Raw genomic sequence first — 23,201 nt, forward strand, 5'->3', positions numbered from 1 at the left:
GGCGGCGGCGGCGGCGGCGGCGGGCACGGCCGTGTGAGGAGAGGAGAGAGAGGAGAGGAGAGGAGAGGAGGGGGGGGGGCAGGGACGGGAAGGAAGGGCCGCGCGCCCGAGCCGCGACACGCCCACCGCGGCCCCGCCCCGCCCCGCCCCGCCCCGCCCCGCTCCGCCCCGCCGGGCCCCGCCACGCAGGCGCCGCCCGCCCCGCCCCGCCCCGCGGCCCGCCCCGCCGCCACCGCCCCGCCGCCGCCGCCGCGCGCATGCGCAGTGCTGCCCGCTCGCATGGCGGGAGGGGGGGGGGCATCCCACTCCTGAAGGGACATTGCAACATGAGGGGGGTCTGTGCCCTCGGGGGATATCTCACACACCTCAGGGGGCACTGTTCCCTCAGGGGACATCTCACACTTAGGGGACATCCCACCAGTAAGGGGTCTGTGTGCCCCCAGGGGACATCTCACACCTCAAGGGACAGCTCATCCTGAGGGGGCACCCCACCCTGAGGGGTCTCTGTTCCTTCAGGGGTCTGTGTTTCCTCAGGGGGCATTTCACACCTCAGGGGACATCCCACCCTGAGGGGGCAGCTCACCCTGAGGGGTCTCTCTTCCTCCAGGGGACATCTCACACTTAGGGGATATCCCACCCCTGAGGGGCTTGTGTTCCCCCAGGGGACATCTCACACCTCAAGGGACAGCTCATCCTGAGGGGGCACCCCACCCCTGAGGGGTCTCTGTTCCCTCAGGGGACATCTCACACCTCAGGAGGCATCTCACACCTCAGGGGACAGCTCACCCTGAAGGGGCACTCCACCATGAGGGGACATCACACCCTGAGGGGGTCTCTGTTCCCTCAGGGGACATATCACCCCCCAGGGGGCATCTCAGCCCTCAGGGGGCAAACCACCCCTGAGGGGACAGCTCACCCACGTCTGTGTTCTCTGAGGGGACATCTCACAAACCTCAGGGGACATCTCAGCCCTAAGGGGACACTGGTCCTTGAGGGGACAGCTCACCCATGAGAGGTCTGCTCCCTGAGGAGAAACCTCACCCCTGTGGGAGCATCTCACCCTGAGGGGTCTCTGTGCCCTGTGGGGACATTTCACCCGTGAGGGTTCACTGGTCCCTGAGGGGACATCTTGCCCCTGAGAGGACATCCCACCCCTGAGATGTCTATGTTCCCTGGGGGGGTCTCTGTGCTTTGGGGCGATATAACACCCCTGAGGGGTGACTTATCTCACCCCTGAGAAGTTACTGTTCCCTGAGGGGACATCTAACCCATGAGAGGACTGCACCCTGAGGGGACATCCCACCCCTGAGGGGACATCCCACCCTCAGCAGCCACAAGCTATTCTGCCAAGAGCCAAAATCTCCTGAGGTGCAGTTAAAGACACCAGGCCCGCTGGTGGCCATGGCTAGCAGCAGATGTCACTTGCCCACGACGGGCAGAGGCCTGTCCACCAGAACCACCGCCTGGATTTTAGCGGTGTCCGTCCACCCCTCCACCTCAGACCCCGAGCCAGAAACCATCCCTCAGCCTGCCCGCAGGCCCTGTGGGGCTGATGATGGAGTAACACGATTTCTGCTGGCATGTGGCTGCAGTGTGGAGCCCAGGGGAAGGGAAAGAGCTCTTTGGTGCCATGTGGCGCTGCATGGCCAGGCTCCTGGTGGCAGGAAAACACCAGCACCGGATCCCTGCATGCTCAGGGCATGAGCTCGGAAAGGTGAAATATCCCAGCCCAGACCCTTTCCTCCTTTCACGCCGGAGGAAACACCTCCCCTGCGTTACACGGGTAAAGCAGGCGGGAGGGATTTGTAACCACAACTTCCCAGCAGACGCCCTCCTTCCTCTGCTGTCAAGTAGAAATACAGTTGGGTAAGCAGCAAGGCCAGAGATGAAACCCGGGAGTCACGACCTGCATTCCCCCACCCCAACCGCCGGCATCATTACCCTCCCTCCCGTGACCTTGCCAAGCTGCACGCAATTAGGGACTGGGAAAGGCGGAGGGGTCAGAGCCGGCTGTGTGGAAATGTGGTAGCGGGGTGATGTCCCCGATGAGATGTTTCCTGTGGAGACGGAGAAGTGTTTGTGCCACGATTCAGGGGCTCGGAACTTCAGGCAGGGGCTGTTGTGGTGTGGGCCGTGACTGCAGGAGGGTGTTGTAAAATGCCAGCACAGGGCTGCGGTTATCTGACACAATCCCAGTGTGCTTGGCCAGTGGTTCCTGGCAGAAATCCAACAGGAGTGTCAGGGTGAGACCTCCCAACGAGCAGAAAGGAGCCGTAGCCCTGGAGAAGCTGCGAAAGAGGCCAACGGCTGCTGGCCTCGCGTCTTATCAGCCCAGATACACCAGGCTCAGTGCCTGCCCGCTGCGCTCTTCACAAGAGCCTTCCTGCAAAGTCTCCCTCACCAGTTCTCTCTTGCTCTGATGCCTGCAAAACAAACGTGGTGGCAGAGAGCTCGCTGGCAGCATGGTCGTTGGCCATCAAGCTGTTCCTATCTCCTTCCTTCTGCCCTCAGATCGCATCCCTGCTGTGACAGGCAGCTGGGTCATACAATGCTGGTCTTGGATTTATCCATCTCCACTTGAGAGATGGGTTTCTTGCGAGCGAGTCTGGGTTCTTAGTCCCACCATCTCCTTTCCCAAGGCTGCCCCACATTTCCCTCCCCAGCAGCCAGTTCCCCAGCCCACCCGCACAGCGCAGGAGCTCGTTACTGACCGGCTTTTCTCCCCTGCCCTCCACACACAGCCTCCACGGCCCTTTCCTAGCGCAGACAAGCCGAATTTCCATAGTTCCTCCTTCTGTGACGGTTGGGCTCTTGCATCTGATGGGCTTTGAGCATACTTTTCTTGAGCAAGCACCAACAAAATCACACACACGTTTCACACAGCATGCCTGCCCTCTGGAGAGGGCACCTCGCCTGAAAGTCACAGCCTCTGACTTTGACTCGTGAGCCTCGGTGGCTTTAAGCGTTTCAGCTGTGCTTTTGCAGCTCGCTCGCTGCCCTGCCTGTGGCTGGAGGTGAGCACTCCCACGGCAGAGCTAGCAGGAAGGAAGCGTGTGCTGGCTGATCACATCTCTCTGCGGTTATAGTATCTCTAATCTTGACCCCCAGCTTTTATTAATAGAGAGCCGCAGTTTTGTTCTCTGTCTCGCTCTTTTATTTTTATTTTTTTGGGTCTAGGAAGAAAGGATTGCAATGGTTAGACAGCAAACTCTTAGAGAGAGCCCCAGGTTTCTGTTCTGCGCTGGTGCAGCACTTACCAAAAAGCATTTGAGCTGCTACTGGGGCACGTTAGAGCTGTGGTCAAACATTCGGTAAGCGAGTCAGAGGTTGAATTTGTTTTCAAAACCCTGCTGTTCCCCAGCGCTAATCACAGGCTGCTAGTGTGAAAAATACCGACGGTTTGGTTTTCTAACCCACTGCCAAAGAGGAAGAGGATGAGGAAAGCATGAACTACAGAGCTAGAGGAAGGGAATGGTCCTGTAACCTAAAAAATGGTTTCATTCCACAGGACTCCTGTGGGGAAAAGCAAACAGAGGGTAAAAGTCCACTTCAAAAAGAGGCAGCGACATCTGGAATCGCTAGCCAAAAGTTTTGTGCTCAGAAGGATGGAGAAGGGCATGAAGAACAGCGGGACTGGCCTTGGGACAGCCAGCCAAAGTGATGGCAAGGTGGCAAAACAGCCACCAACATACCAGGCAGATCCCACCTGATCCCAAAATTAGCTGGATGGTGTCGGATACGCCAGAGCCCGTACCATGCTGCCAGACAACTCCAGACAGCGTTTTTCCAGCCGAAGTGGATGCACGGTGGTTTCGGTGCATCGTCCCAGCAGCCCTTCCTCTGCTTGCTCCCGCAGATGTCTCAGCACAAAATCCCAAGCTGGGCCGGGGCTCCAGCCTCCCCCCGCTCCCCGCCAGACGCGGGACGCGCTGCAGTAGGAGCGTTGTTTTCCCCCTGTTTCATGGTGGCTCCCCTTTGATGTTAATTGTTTGCAGGCAAAGCTTAGCGGAGAGCGTAGCTGTTCTCTGGTTCATCTGCTGGTTACTACTGAGCTGCCCAGACCAGTGGAGAAAATGCTTTGATGTTAATGAGCTGCAGACAATTTCACTTAACACCGAGCAGGGCCTGGCATCTCCGAGGTAAAATTTCCAAGGCAGATGCTACAGCAAGTCTCTCCAACATCCGTTTTGCCATAGGAACAGAAAAGACGCAGAAAGGCATTAGAGCAGAAACCTGTCTTCTCACCAGGCCCTGCACCACACCTGGTATTCTTACAGCCCCAGAGGTGCTGGGAGGGAGGAGAAATAAAAAATGGCCCCATGAAACTCCAAGGTGATTACGGGATTCAGTGGGAACAGGATTTAACACACACCTTCCTGAACTGCCTGCCCCTCTGGTCCTGCAGCATGAATACACAGAAATGGGTGAAGGGTTTAGGCTACAAGTTGCTGATCTGCAGGAGTCTGGCTGCTGCGTGGCTCGCAGCAACCCCGTACTGAAAGTAGCACCTTCTGCATCAGCACAGCACAACTCTGAATGAAACAGGCCAGCTGCAACAACGAGAGATGTGCACAGGCAGTCTCGAACTATCCTCTTACATCAATGGATTTCCCAGAGAAACACTTCTCTCGAGACCTGCACAGGCAGCACATGGCCAAGTGCATGCACACCTGAGGTCAGCAATGGGGTCCTGCAGCAGGAGCCAACCCTTTAGAGCAGGTGACGGTGCGGGGCAAAAAAGAGCACTTGGATGCGATGCAGCTTCCCCGGTTTCAGAGAATCGTGTGCCCTCGCTAGGGCAGCACCTCGTGAGCTCGAGGAGAAGCTGGATCAGAGCTCCTGCTGCCGAGAGCTGCTCTGGGAAGCAGCGAGAGGCGAGGAAGGGATCTGCCTGGTGGAAACGTGGGAACCTCAGCTTCAGGAAGGTAGCACCCAATCCCAAGTACGAGGACCAGTGAGAAAAAAAAGGCACAAATTCAGCTTTGTAGCCCTCCGCCAGTCATCAGCAAAGCGTATTTACCACATTATGAAAACAAGGTTTTGAGTGAAGAAGCAAGCGGCCCGGTCCTCTGGGGAGCCCCCAGCCAAGCAGAACCAAACGCAGGCAACGCCTTGTCAAGTGGAGCAACAAATGAGACCCCACCGAAGGTTAAGGAGAAACATACCTCGTTCCGAGGGACTTGGCTTAACTCCAATGTACCGCCTTTGTTAAATGATTTAGAGTAACGAGAGAGAGACACAGTCTGCTCAGTTTTCTCGCCAGGACAGGATAGTTCCCTGCAGCAAACTGGGGATCACAGGGGTAAAACAACGCAAGCCAAGACTCAGTGCTTGTCCCAGCCCTGTTCCAGGGAGGATCTCACACAGATGTGTGCGTTCAATCCTACGCTAAAATAAAGTGTAAAAAGGTTTTTGGTATTGGTGTGTGTGTGTGTGTGGTGTTTTTGTCTGCATCTGGTTTTGATGCTGTTATTTTTACCTGGAATTAATGTGAAATCATAGAGGAGACTGTGATTGATCACGGGCCAAAGGGGGAATGCTGCAGACTGGAAAGCCTAACCAAGTCTATGGGAAGGAAAATTAACCTTTGACAAGGCATTCAGCATTTGCTGTGCAGCAAGAGTCACTTCTAAAAGTCAGTCCATCCCTGCAAAGCTAATGGGCCATGCCCTGACACCATGGATCCAGCCAAACGTCCAGAACGGTGCACGAGATGAGTCTGGCAGTCCAGAGGTGGTAAAGCTGAGGACAGCACAGAAAGGAAGGGAAGGAAAATATTGGGCTTTACCCTGCTGTGCAGCAGGCTGCAGAACACCATGGGATGGACACGGGATGGATGCACACGGGACGGATAAAGAGGGCCACAGTGAGATCTGTAATTCTGAGAGCATTATTGTCACACGTAACAGCAGCTCCACTAGAGAAAGGCAGACTATTAGAGAGATCTTCATTGAGTTTAGGATGGAATTTAGTACACAGGACAATACATTGTCAGTAATTGTCATATTAGCATAAATAGAAAATAGATTTGGAAGGTGGACAGGAGTAAGGTGGGGTTTACAGCAGGCAGTTTATTGCCATTAAAGGGACAGGAAATCTGGAGGGGGGACTAGAAAAGATCGCCTTTGTAACAAAAGGAAGGGCGCATGCAGCAAGGTGAACACTAGGTCAGCTGGTAGCTGTTTGTAGGGGATAAGGGAACATTCACCTGAAACCAGAACAGAGCTGGAAGTGCCCTGCTGTCTGCAGCAAGCACTACTTGAGATAGCTTTTTTCTTTAAGCAGAGAGAAAATGTAGGTAATGCTATACCTCCAAAAGTCTCAGAATTTTTGTTTTGTTTTGTTTATAAAAAAAATAAGAATGAGGGTATTGTAGGAAGATAATAGGTAAAAACCCTTCATTTACACACAGATGCTCTCAAAATCCAAACAAATCCACACAAAAGTCTGAAGATGAGCGTTTGTGGTGAATACAATACTGGATATGTTTCCATGCTGGATGACTCTGCAGGGTTTTGCAAGTACCCTTAAGGAAACAAAGCACGGGATCACAAGATACCTTCCCCTCGGGCTGTGGATGGGGCTGGATCTGGTACCCGCGATGAACAAACAGACCCCAGTCAGTTCTGTGCTCCTTGCTCCAACACCTCTGTGTGCACTCCTCTGTGTCTGTGGTCACTGCGGAGGTGTGGGGAAGGTGCAGGAGGCTCCGTGACAAACACTAATTGCGATGGCGCTTGCTCAAGAATGCTGAAGCAATTCAGATATGAAATCGCTGAATTATCTGATGCGGTGTGCAGCCTGCTGCTTCAGCAGCCCTTGGTCGTCAAGAAGTGAAAAGTGGCAAATTAAGGAAATAGAGACCGAGTGAGGGCATGATTTCCATACCTATCAACCTGGCAGGAATGTGTACGGGTATATAGAGGGAATGTCTTCATACACACTAAGCTGATCTTAACCTGTAAGGATCATGAAATGCTTCCTGGCGTTGCCAAAGATGAGGAGAGGGCATACAGCTGGCAAGTCTCTTTGCCCTTCCCCAAGGTGATGGGAGTTTTATTTTCAGTAACAAAGGGAGATTCAGCAAACCGAAATAGGGGCTGGTTGGAGGAAGCCAGTTTCATACAGGAAAGCCCAGAGCTAGACATCGAACATGTGAATTCTATTTTTAAAAAGCAACAACATCAAAAAAAAAAAAAAAAAAGTCAACGTAAGATCTTGACATGTTTCAGGAGATTGCAAAAACAGCAGCTCGAGGCACGAAACCACAGAAAATGATTCAGGCTACCAGGACACCATTTGCCCATGTTCCAGAAAAAAAAAATAAAGAAAAAAAGATAAAAGTAATCTGGGATTTTGTTTAAGCTAGCAGAGAGCCTCCAAGCATTGATATGTGTCTAAGTAATACCAAGCACACGCTATTGACCACCTGATTAGGACGGTGAAATGAAATACAGTTGGAGGAGTTGGAGAGGTTGTCGGGGGAGAAAACATAATAATAACGGGAGATATTACCCCCATGTCAAAGAATGATGCAAAGACGGTATTTTTAGCCATCAACAGTTCTTAGAACGACCACTCAGAGGAGCCAAGTGGAGGATGAAGTCCTGAGTTAGTCATGAGGAGTGCACCGGGGGGAGAGTCTGAAATGGAAGAGCGAATGATAACGCGTAGGGAACACAATGTGCTCAAATTCATTACTGCAGGGAGGAAAAATTAAGAAAAAAAAGTACATTGCAGTGCGATGTAACTTCAAAAAGGGAGAGGAGTCCACCCTTCTTCAAAAGGGAACAAGGGCAAACTTCAGGAAAGTAATTAAGAATTTGAAAGCAGCTGAGGAAGGGACAAAGTGCTCGCGAGTGACACGGAGTCCCTGTGTTTAAAGCTTTAAATATGCCGTCAGTCAAAATATGCTAACCAACAAAAATCTCCAAATATGGCACAGTCAAACAGCTCAGCAAGGACGACATCGAGAAGTAAAAAGACATCCTTCAAGAAGTCTGTCATGGCCACAGATAAAACACAGAAAATCCCAAATTCTGACAAGTTAAAAAAAAAAACAACGAACCGCCACACATTTAGGCCAGCCAAAATCGCTTTTGAACAGCAGCTTGCTAAAAACACAAAGATTACTAATAAAAACATGTTTTAGACAGTAGGAGGAAGCCTACAGGGAGCTGAGGGCCCTACAGCAGGCTGGGAGGGAAGAAGAGCCAAGAAAAGCGACTTTACCAGAGCCTCCAATTCCCAAACGCCGCTGTGCACGCTCAGAGATTTTTTGCAATATTACAGTGCCTCGCAGGCAGCTGTGGTTTAACAGGAACGGGTCGATGAACGATTCCTCCCGAGGTTTGGGACCAGCCTCAGCCCGTTATGTGCCTCCCAGCAGGCTGAAGGAAACGCCGCTCAAACAAGGCGGTGACCGACGGCTTCAGGCCAGATTTCGGTCCCGATAAACCCGCGGCCGCCTCGTGAACAGATGATGGAGGTGAATAGTCAAATGGGGAGCGCCACGGTCCGAGGACTTAGCCACTAGTCAAAGCACCACGCAGGAGAGATTAAGCGAACAGCTGCCCACGGCAGCGAGTGGTGCTGGCTGCTCTCACCTCTTCCCCCGGTTGCTATCGGCACTCAGGGACCCTGTCCTGCCCTGACCCGTTCCCTTTATCCAGGCCATGGATAGCATCGCCGTCTCCGGAGCCTGCCTCCGGCCGCACCCGGAGGACACTGATTTATTCATTTTCCCCCGGTGGCAGCCACAATCCGTGAGCAGCCACATCCTGCAGGTCCCTTTGCTCCTGCCAGACACGAGGTAGCAATTGTGGGCTTGAAAATGGAACAAAGTGGGGAAAACAGAACAAAATGGAACAAAACCCGACTGGCTGCCAGGCTTCAGAGCCTGGAAAAGCCCGAGCTGCATGGCTGGAGCTGTTAAATTCGGTTTCGGAGTTGTTTGGGGTTTTATTATTACCATTATTTTAAGCCTCTGCAGCGTTGTCCTAGTAAACACATCATTTGGAAAACCCTTGGTCCCCGGGGGCTCGCAGGACGGCCTCTTTATTTAGGGACGATCCCCAACAGTCTCTAGGTAACAGAAGCATTTGCCGCTCCTTCTCCACATCCTTCCTGCCTCTAAAAATAAGCCGTGTGAAGAAGCAGCTCCCGATGCTCGCCAGCTCACCTGGGAGCAGGGCTTGGTACGACACGCCGCCTCACAGCCTCGTGGCTCCCCCGTGCCCTTCGCCTCGCAGCTGACCTCACACAGCGCCGTGCGGGTCTCCCTGGAGTTGCACCAGGAAGCCTTAAGCCCGTTTGTCCTGGCAGCCTGATCTCCTAGGGCTCAATTGCTGCTGCGAGGGCATGAAAGGGGTGACATGGATAAGATGTGGCCTGAGAAAGGGCAGTAAAAAGGGCCCCACGCGGGTATTCTCGGGGCTGGCTGCACACCAGACGCGGCCTTGAGCATCCACTGCGCTGTCTCTAAGGCTACGAGGAGAATAAAGAGCAGAAATTGTGCAATTACAGCAGCCTTTAATTTCCCACTGAATGCCAGGCAATAAGCAGCAGCGGAAAAAAGCAGGGCTCAGGTATCCTCCGACAAGAGAGGAGGCAAATTTCCGAATCGATTGGCTGCGAAGTAAAACACGACGATGTCAGATGTGGCTTCAGAGGGTGGCGAGGGTGCTCTGCCAGCCCCGCAGCCGTGGGCTTTGTTCTGCTGCCAAAACGGTGATAGTGGGAAGGCAGGGAGCGACCAGAGACCTAGAGAAACGGGAATAGGGCAGCAGAAATGATGTCCGAGCTGGAAGTAAAAGTTTGGCTGGGGTGTAACTGGGGCGCGAAACCACGAGTCAGCTAGCTGGGATTCCTCCTGAATCCGTAGCATCGCCTGAGCCCAGCCACAGGGTGAAATATAACAGCAGAAAGGGCAGGCCTGGGAACCTGGGAAGAAGAAATTAGGATGTTTGCTATAAACTGGTGAAATGGAAGCACCGAAGGAATAAAAAGACCTGGCTGTGCTGAAGGATGAACGCGAAGCGGCAGCGTGATGCTTCTGTGCAAGAGGAATGGCACGATGCGAGGATGCATCAGACAAGTTATTTTTAGCAGAGACAGAAAACATTATTGCCATTGCGCAAGGCATTGTGAGACTTCTTCCAGCACATCCCCGCAGCTCTGCAGCCGGAAAGGATAAATTTCCACTGCGCAGAAAGAGCCTGTTTGGGTCCGGAGACAAACAAGCGGCAGCTGATGCAGACCTACTGGGGGCTTGGTTGTCCCAGCCAGAGGCTGAGAGCAGACAAAAACATTTCCGAAGCAGCACTGAAAGGAGATAACAGCTAAGAAAATGTTATGAAAAGCTGGAAGTCGTGCCACGACGGCACAAAGCCGTGAATAATTGTAGATGGGGAACTGGAGGGTTTTCTAGCCCTGCCAGGAGGGAAATTTTGGACCAGCCTTCCCAAAAGGGTATCAGGGCAGAGACAGCCTGGCTTGAAACGCTCCCTCCACGAAGTTGTGAGCAGAAAACCCCCAGAGATGGGCACTGCAGCCTGGGACACAGCTCCCGGCTGCCCACGGAGCCACCAGCACTAAGGTGGCTTGGAGGAGGTGCTGCTCCCAGCCCAGCCTTCCACCTTTCTGCTGCTTGCTGGGAAGGAGAAATCATTTCCCTCCTAATTTGCTTCCGAAGGTACTGAGGCTTTCCTCCTCCTGAGCACTAGGGACCAGCTCCGGACCTCGTGCGTGGGTGCTCCCCGCGTTACCCTTCCAGAGGTCTGCTCACACCCGAGGCTTAGCGCTGGTGCCAGATTAGGGTCAGGAGGGAATTTTCCTGGACTGATAAAAATAAATCAACCAACAACAGTGGTTACATTTTTGTGTGTGTGTGTTTTGGTTGTTTGTTTGAATATTTCCCCAAGTGCAGGTCTATTTTCTAGACCCCATGCCATTTTCTTGCACAAATCCTCTGCCATCACCAGGCTGCAGACCTCATGGTCCCTTCCTCTCTCCTGCTTGCTTCCTCAGCCCTGGTGCAGCTTTTGCATTAAGAAGCCAGAAGCATTTGCAGCTCCTGGTTTGGGGGGTGACCGGAGCAGGTGTTTTATTTAGAAGCACCTACAAAACATTCCTCGCAGCTTCAGGATCACGAGGATGAGCCGTGCCTGCAAAAGCTGCTGTAGGAGGGAACAGGGGAATTTACCAAGCTCCCAGCTGCACAAGCACAGCTCTAAAGCACTCCCAAACCCCGGCTGGCCTCCTGCTGCAGGGATCCGAGGCTGTGGGGTCACAGCCACCGGGCAGCACCAGCCCCTGCTTTGGGCTGAGCTCTGGGGCGAGCAGTCAGCCCAAATCTTGAGGGCTGGGAGCATTGCACAGCCAGCTTTTGGGGTCTGCGTGCTGAGCATCCCAAATCAGGGGCTGGAAAGCTCGTCCACCCCATGGCAATGCAGGTGCTTGGCCCCAAGACCCCAGAATAACCTTTCCCGTGGGTAAGGGGCTCTGCTGATGCTGGGGGGATGCTCAGCAGGGCCAAGGGCTGTGCAGCCTCCAGCCCCGAGCAGAGGCTGTGCAAGGAGAGAGCTGCACCAGGCTCTCCTGCAGGCCTTCTGCGTTTTGCGCATGGAACCCAACCCAGCTGATACAAAGGGGAAAAATAATAAAAATTAAAAATCCCCGTGTCCATGCAACAGCTCAGCAGAAATAGTCGTGGTCCACGAGACCCAAGGCTCCAGCAAAACCCCGGTTCTCTGCCTCCTCTTCGCAACAGAGCCTTTGCCACCAGCTGGGTGGCAGGAAAACACCTTTCTGCAGCCCTCACAGCCTCCCCGGCAGACCTTAAATCAATAACCCCAGCACACAGGGCCAGGTTACTGCCAACGGAAACCATTAAACTGCAGCGCGGGGGGGATAAAGCCGGCCTCCAGCGCCTGAAAGATTTATGGGGCACGCCGGCCGGGTGTTAATTCTTTTGGCAACACAAACGCTTTCACACCCCCTGCCCCCCTGCACCCGCGGCAGAGCAGAGGGGACCGCGGGCAGCCCAGCAGCACAGGCACATAGGATGAAACCATACTTGTGGGGCTGCTCCACAGCTTCACCAGGGTAATGGGGCCTGAGTCCATCCTGGTCCCAGCACAGGAGGGTCTCCACGAGCTTCCAGCTGTGCCCGCAGAGACCCTGACCCAGCGGGGTGCAAAGGATGGGCCGATGGCTCTGGAAAGCTGCCCTACAAAGAGCCCCCTGCCCAGCTGGGGCACGCAGCCACCTCCTCGGACCCTCCCTCGTGCAAAGTCCAGGGCTGGGCAGGACGGGACAGGGGGGAGCTGGCCCCAGAGCCTCACCCCACAGGCAGCCTGAACACACCCCACATTCCTGGGGCACCAAAGGGAAGCCCCCCAGGGCCGACAGAACCAAGGGCAGGGCTCTCCAAAATCACTGCTCGCCCCAGCCTTTGGTGGCTGAGCACGATCCGAGCAGCCCTGTCCCACATCACATCCCAGGCTTGTCAACCTGCCAGCAGCAGGGGACAGGGGAGGACAGCGCTGTCCCTGCACACGCAGCCCCCCCAGCACAGAGGGCTGGAGCACCCCGGACCCCATCCTGCAGCAGGGAACGGCCGTGGATGGGGATCCAGCACTGCCCCTGCGTGGCCACCACGGGAGGTGCATGCGGCCCCAAAACCTGCCCAGGGACAGAGACACAGCTCCCGCAGAGCCCCAAAAACCGTGCCCGTGTCCTGGCAGAGGCGCTCACCCCATGCCGAGCCATTGAGGGGCTGAGACAGGCACTCCAGTGGCTCGGTGACCCCCCATCGTGTCCCGCTTTCCCCAGACACCCTGACCCCAAGGTGCCCTCCCCGTGGCAGCCATGCGTGGCCCTATGAAGGAGGAGACGAGGCAGCGCTGCTGTTTGGGCATCCACATTTATTTATGGCTGGGGCAAGCCAGGGGCTGCCACCCGCCTGGGACCCTCTGATCGAATGGACACGACCCGTCCTCCTTAAATATTGATTATAAAACAAATTTTTTTCCTTTTTCTTTTTCTTAAAAACCTCATCTCTTTCTCTCTCCACTTTTTTTGTCTTTTGTTTTTTTTTTTGAGTACAAAAGCGGGGGGCGGGCGCTCCGCCGTGCCTGCCGCTACCTGCGGAGGCTGCGCTGTGCCTGCCGCAGCAGCGTGTCGAAGTCCAGGGAGTCGAATTTGCTCTTGACGGGGGCCGGGTCGAAATCCTCCCGGTTTGAGTCTGCAAGACACGGGGAGAACCCACCCTGAGCCGCGGGGATGCTGGCAGGGCTTTGGGCACCAGCGCAGCAGCTCCTCCTGCTCCTCCCCACCTCGCTTCGCCCACCGACCTCCAAACCCAGAGCTGGGCTGGCAGGGGGAGGGATGCAGAGCTGGGAAGGAGAGGATCCAGGCTCGGGGAGAGCTGCACGACTCACCCAGGTCGGCGTAGTTCCTCCTGCAGAACTGCCGGCGGCCGCCGAAGCAGAGGTCGAAGGGCTGCTCGTCGGGGCGCCGCAGCTTGTGCCCGCTCTCGATGGCAGCGAAGGCTTCCTCGGCGTAGCGGTAGGTGACGAAGCCGTAGTTGTCCCTGCAAGGGCAGGAAGGAGCTGAGCCTCGGCAGGGCTGTGTGTGTCCCCCCCCCACCTCGGTTGGCAGCGCGCTGAAAGCAGCTCTCACCCCTCGGAGCGGAAATGCAGGGTGCACTCCTCGATGTCCCCGAACACCGAGAAGCGGTGCCGCAGCTCCGAGCGCGTCATCCTGCTGGGGATCTTGCCGATGAACACCACCCGACGCTCCTCCTGCGGGCAGGGGGCACCGTGCCGTGAGCTGGGACCTGGGGGGGGACCCCGGCCAGCCAGGCTCGAGGGCTCGGTGTCTCCGAGCCCCTGCATCGCCTCCCACCCCCCACCACGAACTGGCCAGAGCCTCGCCGCGGCGCTGCCCGCGTGCCCGCCGCCCCACTCACTATTGCACGTTCCTTCTGGAGGATCCTCTGCCTTTGGTAGTGGTCCTGTGCGTCGTAACTGTACCTGGCAAGGCAGAAACCGGACCCGTGAGCTCCAGGGTGCTGGAAGAGAGTGATCCCAGGACCAGGACGCAGGGGAGATGCCCGAGGAGCCCGGCTGGGAGGCTGGGGCTCCCCTCCCCGCAGGGTGGCCGTGCTTACCATCTCCTCCTGTTACTCCTCCTGCGGGGAGAAGGGGACCGGGACCGGGACTGTCTGCGGGATGGGGACCTGGACGAGTAGGAGGAGGAAGAGGAGGAGGACGAGGACCTGTCCCGGGACCTGCCATACGACCCACAGCTGGAGCGGGAGGAGGAGCTGTGCGAACACCTTGAGCGGTACCTGGGGGGAGGAGAGAGACAGCTCAGCACCGAGCCCTCCCTGCGCCCAGCACCAAGTGGTTTTGGGGAACAGAGACCCCCATCCTCCCCAGAGCACCCAGGGTGAGCCGGGCTATGGGAACACCTGCCCGAGTTTGCCAGGGGATGCAAAGGCACCGCAGAGACATTGCTCGGCACGGCCCCAACACCTGCAGCCTGCAGGAAGCAGCCTCCCCAGGCACAGCCTTCAAAGAGCAAGAAACAGGCACCGGGGAGCCATACAGCGTGGCCACAGCCCCACAAGGACCCACAGGGACCAGGGCTGCTGTACCCAGCTCCACGTCGTGGGCTGCAGCTGTCTCCCAGGGGACAGCGGGTCAGGATGGCACTGCCCACGGGGACATTTCTGAGCACAGGGCCAGCTGCATTCACTGGATAACCAAGCCTGGCACAGCAAGTCCCCAGGCTGCATCCTTGTGGGATTCACCACCGTGTGCTTGTCCTGAACTGCTCCAGCCTCCGCACCTACCAGCCACGGATGCAGGAGCCCTGCGTGGACAAGGCCCTGAGACCCAGCGCCCTGGGACGTCTCCAAAACCAGCTGAGCACCCAGGGGAGCGTGGCAAGGGAGCCCTCACCAGCTCCTCCCAGCACAGCCGGGCCAGGCTGCAGGGGGACATCACCCAGAGGCACGAGGACCCCAAAATAAAGGAGACCACCTCGATAAAGAGTGGCCAAGCAAGGTGGCTTTCTCCTCTGCTCCTGCTGCCATCGTGGCTCACCTTCCTACGCCCAGGGCTGTGCCAGCTCCTTGGCACAAACACCAATGCCTGCACTAAGAACCCACAGAAAGCTGCCAAAAGCCACAGCACAGCCGAGGGCTCAGACCCAAGCAAGCACTCTGCGGTGCTCCAGGAGGGGTGAGAAGCCCTGCCCAGGGGTGAGGCTCAGCCAGATGCCAGTGTCACAGCAGCTCCCCAGGTCCGTGCTGCTCACCCAGCACCCACAAGGAAATAAAGCTCCTCGAGGGGGTCTAGAGGCATCTGGGCACCTCTGCCAAAACACCAGGCAATGCCCAAAGAGCTGCACCACTTACCTTCGCCACCGCTTGTGCGGCGGGGACAGCGACCGTGACCGAGAGCGGGAGGAGGAGGAGGACGACGAAGACGAGGACTCGCTAGCTCCGTCCGAGCTGGAGCTGAAGGAGCGGCTGGCACGGCTGCGGCCGGCCCTCCAGCTGCTGGCCGAGGGGCTGGGCGAGTCCCGGGGTCTCCGGTAGCAGCGCAGGGACCTCTTGGCAGCAGCACGGCCGGGCTGGGCGCTGGGGGGCCGCAGCTCCTGGTCCCGGCAGGGGGAGGCAGCTGGAGACAGGAGCACCGAGGTGGGGGGGCTGCTGCAGCCGGCGGCGGCCTCGCTGGGGACGCTAGTCCGATAATCCAGGGGGGCCGGGCTGGCCGCCCCCGGGGGCTCCTGGCTGGGCCCCCCGGTGGTGTTGGGGGCCGCTTTGGGCTGCTCCAGCGTCCGTTTGGTTAAGGAGGAGATGGGTTTGATGGTGATGTCCCGGTGGTGCTTGACGTTCCAGCGGGAGCCGCTCTCGGTGCCGGGGGGCTGCGTGCTGCTGCTGCTGCTGCCCTCCGGCCGCGCCGTGCCCGGGATGCAGTAGTCGTGGTCCCCCGAGCACACGTGGCTGGGGGGGGGCGCAGGGATCCTCCCCGGGAGCTTGCTCTGGGGCAGAGGTTTGGCTTTGGCGAGGAGCTTGGCGGTCCTCTGGCTCCCTTCCTGCGGCGCAGGGACGGGCGACTTGGTCTTGGCCAGCAGCGAGACGGCGGGCAGCGGCTTCCAGAGCTGGTGGGGAGGCGTCGCTGGGGGGGTGAGCCCTGGGGGAGCATCACACAGCGTTCAGGGACGAGTCCAGGTGAAGCAGAGAGGGGGGAGCTCACTGCATCCTGCCCAGCTGGGCACCCCCACCCCAGCCTCAGGGTCCCCTCCCGGCAGCCCCAGCCCCTGGTGGGGCATGGGCAGCCCCCCCGCCTTGCTCCTGGCCTTTACCTGCCACGTTGGCAAGCTCTGAGGCTTGCAGACCGTCCGGGGGCTTCCTCTCCGGCTGCGTCTCGGACCTGAGAAGGGGAAGGGAGCTTGGTCACCAGCAGCCACCAAAGCCCAGCCGTGCTCCCCAACGCTGGGGCTCACAGCAACTTTGATCCGAGAGCTGCACGGATGGAGCCTGCGCATCCCAGCCCTGCACGTGCAGGCTCCGTGCCGGGGCACACACATCCCCGTACTCACCCCGTGCTCCCCGCCGGCCGCCTGTCCTCGGGGGGCTGCGCAGGAGCCTCCTCCTTCTTGGCTGAAAGAGAGCAGGGGGTGAGAGCAGGCAGGAGGGCAGGGGACAGCCCTGAACATGGGGGCACAGCAGGGGGAGGTTTCCCAGCCCAGCCCAGCTCCCTGCGGGGCTTTCCCCTTCTTCTTCCCCCCAGTGTATTCCCACCCCCTTGGCCACCCCGGAGACCCCTGGCTGCTGTCACAAGGCAGGATGGAGACGGAGGCAGACACACCCCAGGACAAGGCACCCCCGCGTGGTGCCACCAGCCCGGGGACACAGAGGGGACCCTGCAGGGGACAGCGCACCGCGTCCGCACCTTCAGACTTCTCGAACTGCTCCAGCAGGCTGGACAGGTCAGTGGCTTCGATCCCTGCGCCAGGAGAGAGAGCACGAGTCAGGCGTGCCACCACCAGCCTCCCAACCACATGGGGCGAGCCCACGGGCACAGCTTTCCCCCTCTACACCCCCCAAAACCCACCGGGGAGCATCGTCTGAACCCTGCCGGGTCGGCACTCACCGATCTCGCTGATGAAGGCTCGCACGATGTCCTTGCTGCTATCGCTGGGCTGTGCCGGGCTGACGAGCGGCTGGTGCCTGGAGAGGCGTGCAGCAGGTGGCTTGGTGGGCAGGCTGCCCTCCCGGCACGGTTTTTGGGGTGGCACCGCAGCCTGCGGGGGGGACTTGTGGCCAGGCAGCTCCTCAGGGGGCTTCTCCGCAGCCCCCTTGGCCTCCTCTGTAGGGTGCGTGCCAGGGGACCCCGCAGCAGGGCCAGCAGCAGCCAACACCTCCATAGGGCTTGGGGTGACCACTTGGGGGGGCTTTGCTGGCTGGGGGGCTGCGGCCGGGGGCTCCTCTGAAGGCTGGGGGGGTGCAGGGGGCACCCTGTTGGGCTGGGCAGCTGCTGGAGCTGCCTGGGGGGCTTTGGGGAGGGGGCTCTCCCCCGCCAGCCGTGCCTGCCTCCTGGGGTCCGACACCCTGCTGGCAGCCTGCCTGGGCTGCCCACCCGCACCCCCCATCTCTGTGCTTGGGGGGGGCTGCACGGGGAAAGCCGGGGGCTCCGGGCAGCTGGGGGTGGGGGCCACGGGAGGCTGCCCGTGCAGCAGGGCCGTGCCAGGGGGGGCAGCAGCCGGGAACGCAGGGGGTGCAGCGCCCTGCAGCGCGGCTCCGGGGTCCCCATACGCCAGGGGAGGCACTGGAGGGGGAATGGGGATCCCTGGCCAGTAGGATGGGGGGGCCCAGCCCACCGGGGGGCCGTAGGGGCCGAACGGTGGTGGGGGCGGCAGGGCAGGGGGGGGCCAGGCCATGGGTGGGGGCGGGAGGCCAGGCACCATGTGGAAAGCACCGGGGGCACCGGCGGTGGGTGGTGGGGGCATCCCGTGGCAGCCCACGGGCTGCGGGCCAAAGCAGGGCCAGGAAGGCACTGGTGGGTACAGGGCGTAAGCACCCGCGGGGGCTGGGGGCAGCCCGGGGGGGGCCGCCCCGGCAGCTGGGGGAACGGGGGGCGCGACGAAAGGCAGTGGCGTGGCCGGAGGTGGCGGGGCCGAGGCCGGTGCCGGTGCCGGAGCCGGGGCTGGGGGCGGTTTGCTGGCAGGAGGCGGCACAGCAAGGGGGCTGGGGGGTTTCTCCGGGCTCTTCTGAGCCCCGGGCGCCTCGGGGGCCGGGCAGATGGGGGCCACCAGGCAGGGGATGTCCGCCAGCTCCGTGGGAGGCTCGGGGACGCTGGGCCACTTGCTGGCCGCCTGCTTCTCGCCCTCCTTCCTGCCGCCCGGGCTGGGCTGGCGGTGCTGCATGCGCATGCGGTACTCCCGCAGGCTCAGCGCCTTGGGCTTGGCTTCCCTGGGCAGGCTCTCGCTGGGCTCCGTCACCGCCAGGCTCTGGGGGGGCTCCGTCCCCGTTCCCTGCTCGGGGGCAGCCTCCACCACCTCTCCGCCCGCCTGCGCCGTCCCCTCGCCCTCATCCCGCTCCTCGGGGCTGGGCTGCGGCGCCGCTTGGGGCTCCTCCAAAACCTTCCCCAAAAGCTCCACGGTTTCACCCTTCTCCGGCTCCACGCTCGATGTTTCTGCTTCCAGCTCCTTCAGCGGCTCCGGCTGCTCCTTTTTGGCCCCCCGTGGCCGGCCGCGTGGCCGCGGAGCCCGCTGTGCTCGCAGCTCCATCCCGCCCTCCTCCTTGGCGCGCTCCAGCTGCCGCTCCAAGAAGTCCGAGACCTGCGGCGAGGGTCGTGCCGCCCGCCGTGGCCGCCCCGAGCGCAGGCGGTGTGCCACGCAGTCCCTGCCCGCCCGGGGCTCCTCGCTCAGCCCTTCCTCCGCTTTCTTTTTCCGACTCTTCCTCGCTCGCTCGCGCCCGCGCCCCTTCTCGCAGCCCTGGCGCTTGCCGCCCGCCCCTACGGCCTCCGCCGGGGCTTTGCTCTCCGGAGCGCAGTTGGAGAGCTCCTGCCCGGGCTCCTTCTCCTCCTCTGTGCCCTTTTCCTGCGCTGGCTCTCCTGGCAGCTCCTCTGGATGCTCGGGGACAGGCTCCCCGCTGTCCTCTGCGCCCAGCAGCTGGGGCTCCGTGCCGGGGAAGCCGGGGGCGAGGGGCTGCAGCACCACGGGGATCTCCACGCTCTCCCCCTCGCCGGGCACGATTTCCAGCAGGACGGGACCGCTCAGCAGCTCCTTGGCCACGGGCTCAGCCTCGGGGTCCAGGCAGACGGTGAAGGTGGGCAGGCAGTAGGGGTGCATGGACTTCACCAGCTCGCTCAGGGACACGTCGCCCGTGTTGATGATGCAGGGGTCCTCGTGCTCCTCGGGCACGACCTCGGCCCCGCTCGCGCACAACCCTGCGGCCTCCACGCTGCTGTCCAGCTCCGGGCTGGAGGCAGCCTCCTCCTCCTCCTCCTCGCCGTCGCTGCGCTGTGGCAGGGGCTGCCCAAGGGCCCGCAGCCGGCCCTGCTTCCTCTCCACCCTGGGGGTGCTGCAGTTTTGTTTCTTCGGCCCCGCCGGCTCCTCGCGCTCCCACGGCAGCTCCACGTCGGGCTGGGGAGAGGAAGCAGAGCTCGCATCAGCCCCCGTGGTGTGAGGGAGAGCAGAGGGGCTGTGGCACAGCCGTTTCCTTCTGCTCTTTGGGCACGGCCACCTCCAGCTCCCCCCTGCTCACCTTCCCGGATAAAGGCACGCTGCCGCCGCGGCTCGGGGGCCGCAGCCCCTTGGGGTGCTCCGGGGCAGGGCTCTCGCACTCCAGGGCCGGCCGGGACAAGCTGAGAAACTTCTGAAACTGAGAGAAGGTGAGAGGGGGTGAGGCAGAGCCCCCCTGGCATTTCCCACCTCGCCCCCTGGCTGGCCACGCAGACGGACACCCAAAAACCCCCCGCAGGGCACCCCCAACGGGTTTCGGGGTGGGCTCACCGAGGGATTGTCCCGCTCCCGAGGCGAGGTGAGCAGCTCCGCGTCCATCATGGTGTCGAAGGGGGACAGGGTCTCGTCGTCCGTGCTGTCCAGGATCTCGGTGATGGCCGTGAGCAGGGACAGCTCGTTCTGCGCGTCCAGGCAGGCCTTGCTCTGCCGGAGGGGCAGGAGACAGCTCAGAGGGCGTCGGGGCATGGCCACACCGAAGCCCCCACCCCACAGGGGCTGCAGCACTGACCCCGAGCCGCCCCATCCCGCTCCCAGGGCCCCACCTCGCTCAGGGAGAGGTCCTCGATGATGGAGATGACGGAGGAGTCCAGGTAGTTCTGCATCGTCCCCAGGATCTCCTCGGCCTCCAGGATGGCTTCTGCGTCCAGCGACGCCAGGTTCAGGTCATCCTCGTCGAAGGAGAAGCACTGTGGGGGCGAGGGCAGCCAGCTCAGCGCCATGGGGACCTCCTAATCCTAAAACCCTTTGGGGTACCCCAGGGGGCACCACACCTCCCACTGATGCCCGGAGCTCTCGGGGAGTTTTGGGGCTGGTGAAGGGGAACCGGGCAAAGCGACTCCCAGCTCCACGCTCCTCTCGTACCCAAGAGGCAGCCTGGCCCCACACCCCACAGCTCTCCAGCTCCAGCGCTTCGGCTAAGCCCCAAACATCACAAAACTCACACGAATGTGCAGGGCTCAGCAGCAGGGCTCAGCAGCCGCCAGCGCCAGAGCCAAAATCCATCCCCCAGCGCCCCGTTCCCCCCCGGCCCCCTGCCCTGGGCGTCCCACCGAGGCCGGCTCCTGCCCTGGGCCAGGTGCAGCGCACGGGACAGGACTGGAATTCCCGTTTGCAGACGGGTTTGGGGCAGAGATAACAGGGACGGGCGTGATAAGGGCACCAAGGACGGAGCCCTGGGAGCGCCGGGGGGGAGCCGCCAGCCAGCCGGCCTCCCCCAAAACACACCGGGGGGCGAACCCAGGCCGGGAGAACCCATCCCCACGGCAGCACGGCCCCGTCCCGGCATCTCCCGGCCCTCCCCGACTCCTTTGACTCAGCACCTGGCGAGGAGGCCCCGCAGCTCTGAGTCACCGGCGGCCGCGTTCCCCCCGGGACTGCCTTTGATCCTCCTGGGGCCGGGCACCTCCTCCTGCCCCGGCCGCCAGCACCGCGTCGGGGCGGGGGCACGAAGCCGCCCGGGCTGCTCCCCTCCCCAAAAACAGCCCCAAACAGCCCCCAACGCCTCCTCTGCCCCCGTTTGGTGTTTAGGGTCAGGCACCACGGCACCCCGGGTGGACGCGGGGCATCACCAGCGGGGCATCAAGAAGACACCCACAACCCCAAAAGGATATTTGGGTACGCCAACGGGGTGTTTAACCCGCTGCCCTGCTACCCGAGCACCCAAATCAAGGGCTCCACGTGCACGCGTCCATCCCAGCTCCTTGTGGGGTGAGCGGGGACCCCACAGAGCCACGCAAAGCCCGGGGGCTGTCAGCGAGGACACGCGAGCTGCCAAGGCGGGGAGAGCCGCGCGGGGTGGCCCCGGCAGCGGGGAGGATGCTCGGAGGATTCCTCGGCTGCCTGGGGGAAGCGTCACGCAGCGCCGCGCCGCTCGGCCCCAAAATCCCGCCGCTCGGCCCCAAAAAACCTGCCGCACGCCTCGCCCAGGGAGCGCGGCCAAAAGGGTGTGGGGTGGTGACAGGAGGGTGGCTTCCCCCAGAAAGCTGATATGCTAAAGTGGTGGTAGCCTGTAAGCTGGACCCTAAAATCCTGACAGCCCATAAGGTGGTCCCTAAAATCCTGATACCCTAAAGTGCTGGTATTGCATACGGGGGTCCCAAAATCCTGATATCCTAAAATGCTGTCAACCCCATAAGCTGGTCCCAAGATCCTGATATCCTAAAGTGCTGTTAACCCCATAACGTGGTCCCCGAATCCTGATATCCTAAAACCCTGGTAGCCCATAAGCTGGTCCCAGAGTCCTGATATCCTAAAGTGCTGGTAGCCCGTAAGCTGGTCCCTAAAAAGTTGATATCCTAAAATGCTGGTAACCCCATAAGCTGGTCCCAAAACCCTGATATCCTAAAACGCTGGTAACCCACAACCTGGCCCCAAAAACCCTGATATCCTAAAGTGCTGGTATTGCATACGGGGGTCCCAAAATCCTGATATCCTAAAATGCTGGTAACCCCATAAGCAGGTCCCAAAATCCTGATATCCTAAAACACTGGTAACCCACAACCTGGCCCCAAAAACCCTGATATCCTAAAGTGCTGGTAACCCATAAGCTGGTCCCAAAAATCCTGGTATCCTAAAACACCGGTATCCCACAATCCGGTCCCCAAACCCTGATATCCTAAAGTGCTGATAGCTCACGAGGGGCTCCCAAAACCCCCCAAATCCCGGTAACCCACACCCCGGCCCCAAAACCCCTCCGTACCCCAAACCCTGCTGTGCCACAACCCGACCCCAAAACCCCCGATCCCCTGACACCCCGGCACCCCGCACCCCCCAGCCCAGCGCCCCCCGGTGCAGGACACCCCCGTTCCCCCCCGTTTCCCCCCGTTCCCCCCGCTCCACGTGGAGCCGCCGCCGCCCCGGCGGGAGCCGCCCCGGCCCTCCACGTGTCACGGGCGCTCCCCGGCCGCCTCCTACCTGCAGGGGGCTGCCGGCGCGGAACGGGGCCGGCCGGGGGGCGCCGCCGGGACACGGCCCCCGGGACCCGGCCCCAGCCGGGCCCCCGGGCCCGATCCCGGCCCCGATCCCGGTCCCGGCCCCGGCCCCGGCGGGCCCCGCTCCGCCCCGCCGCGCCGCCATCTTGGCGCCTCCGCTCCCAACGCGGCCACTGCCGGGCGCGCCACGTGATCGCCGCCGGCCGCGGACTACAACTCCCAGCGGGCACCGCGCGGGGAGCACCCCCCCCAACCTCCCGGCCCCGCGCGGGGCGTGCTGGGAGAGCACCCCTTCGCTGCCGGCGCGGAGGGAAACAGAGGGGGGAGATGGGACGAGGAGGCACGGACAGAGAGGGGGGCGGCCATCTTGGGAGAGGGCGGGAGCTGAGGCTTCGCCGCCATGTTGGCAGCGGGCAAAAGGCAGGAGGGGGGGTGGTGGGCGGGGCCGGGTGGCGTCAGTGGCGGGAAGCGCCCTGGTGGGCGGGGCCGGCGCGCGTTTTCCCGCGG

The 23,201-nt window shown here is 60.5% G+C and overlaps 1 protein-coding gene across 2 annotated transcripts; it reads right to left on the minus strand.

The window, feature by feature from the left end:
• Positions 1–12,906: 12,906 nt before the first annotated feature.
• Positions 12,907–22,872, minus strand: PPRC1 (PPARG related coactivator 1). 2 transcript variants are annotated; one of them, XM_038181448.2, is made up of 14 exons: positions 22,678–22,872; positions 20,307–20,450; positions 20,035–20,187; positions 19,787–19,903; positions 17,172–19,665; positions 16,971–17,024; positions 16,618–16,678; positions 16,381–16,448; positions 15,428–16,208; positions 14,174–14,353; positions 13,973–14,036; positions 13,684–13,805; positions 13,443–13,594; positions 12,907–13,246 (listed from the first exon to the last, which is right to left on the minus strand). In XM_038181448.2, the coding sequence occupies exons 1-14, from the start codon at positions 22,837–22,839 to the stop codon at positions 13,143–13,145; spliced, it is 4,656 nt and encodes a 1,551-aa protein (XP_038037376.2). In that variant the 5' UTR covers positions 22,840–22,872; the 3' UTR covers positions 12,907–13,142. The 2 variants fall into 2 exon arrangements, with proteins under 2 accessions (XP_038037376.2, XP_071895810.1); XM_072039709.1 differs by lacking the exon at positions 22,678–22,872 and adding an exon at positions 21,084–22,537.
• Positions 22,873–23,201: the final 329 nt, after the last annotated feature.

The sequence above is a fragment of the Anas platyrhynchos genome, chromosome 6, assembly GCF_047663525.1.
Source record: "Anas platyrhynchos isolate ZD024472 breed Pekin duck chromosome 6, IASCAAS_PekinDuck_T2T, whole genome shotgun sequence".
NCBI classification, from domain to species: domain Eukaryota; kingdom Metazoa; phylum Chordata; class Aves; order Anseriformes; family Anatidae; genus Anas; species Anas platyrhynchos.

Excerpts from the sequence above, each read along its gene's own strand:
- PPRC1 (XM_038181448.2), bottom strand. The coding sequence starts at position 22,839 with ATGGCGGCGCGGCGGGGCGGAGCGGGGCCCGCCGGGGCCGGGGCCGGG. Across the intron at positions 17,025-17,171 it reads AGCCTTCATCAGCGAGATCG|GGATCGAAGCCACTGACCTG; the intron begins GTGAGTGCCGAC and ends CTCCTGGCGCAG. Across the intron at positions 16,679-16,970 it reads GCAGTTCGAGAAGTCTGAAG|CCAAGAAGGAGGAGGCTCCT; the intron begins GTGCGGACGCGG and ends GCTCTCTTTCAG.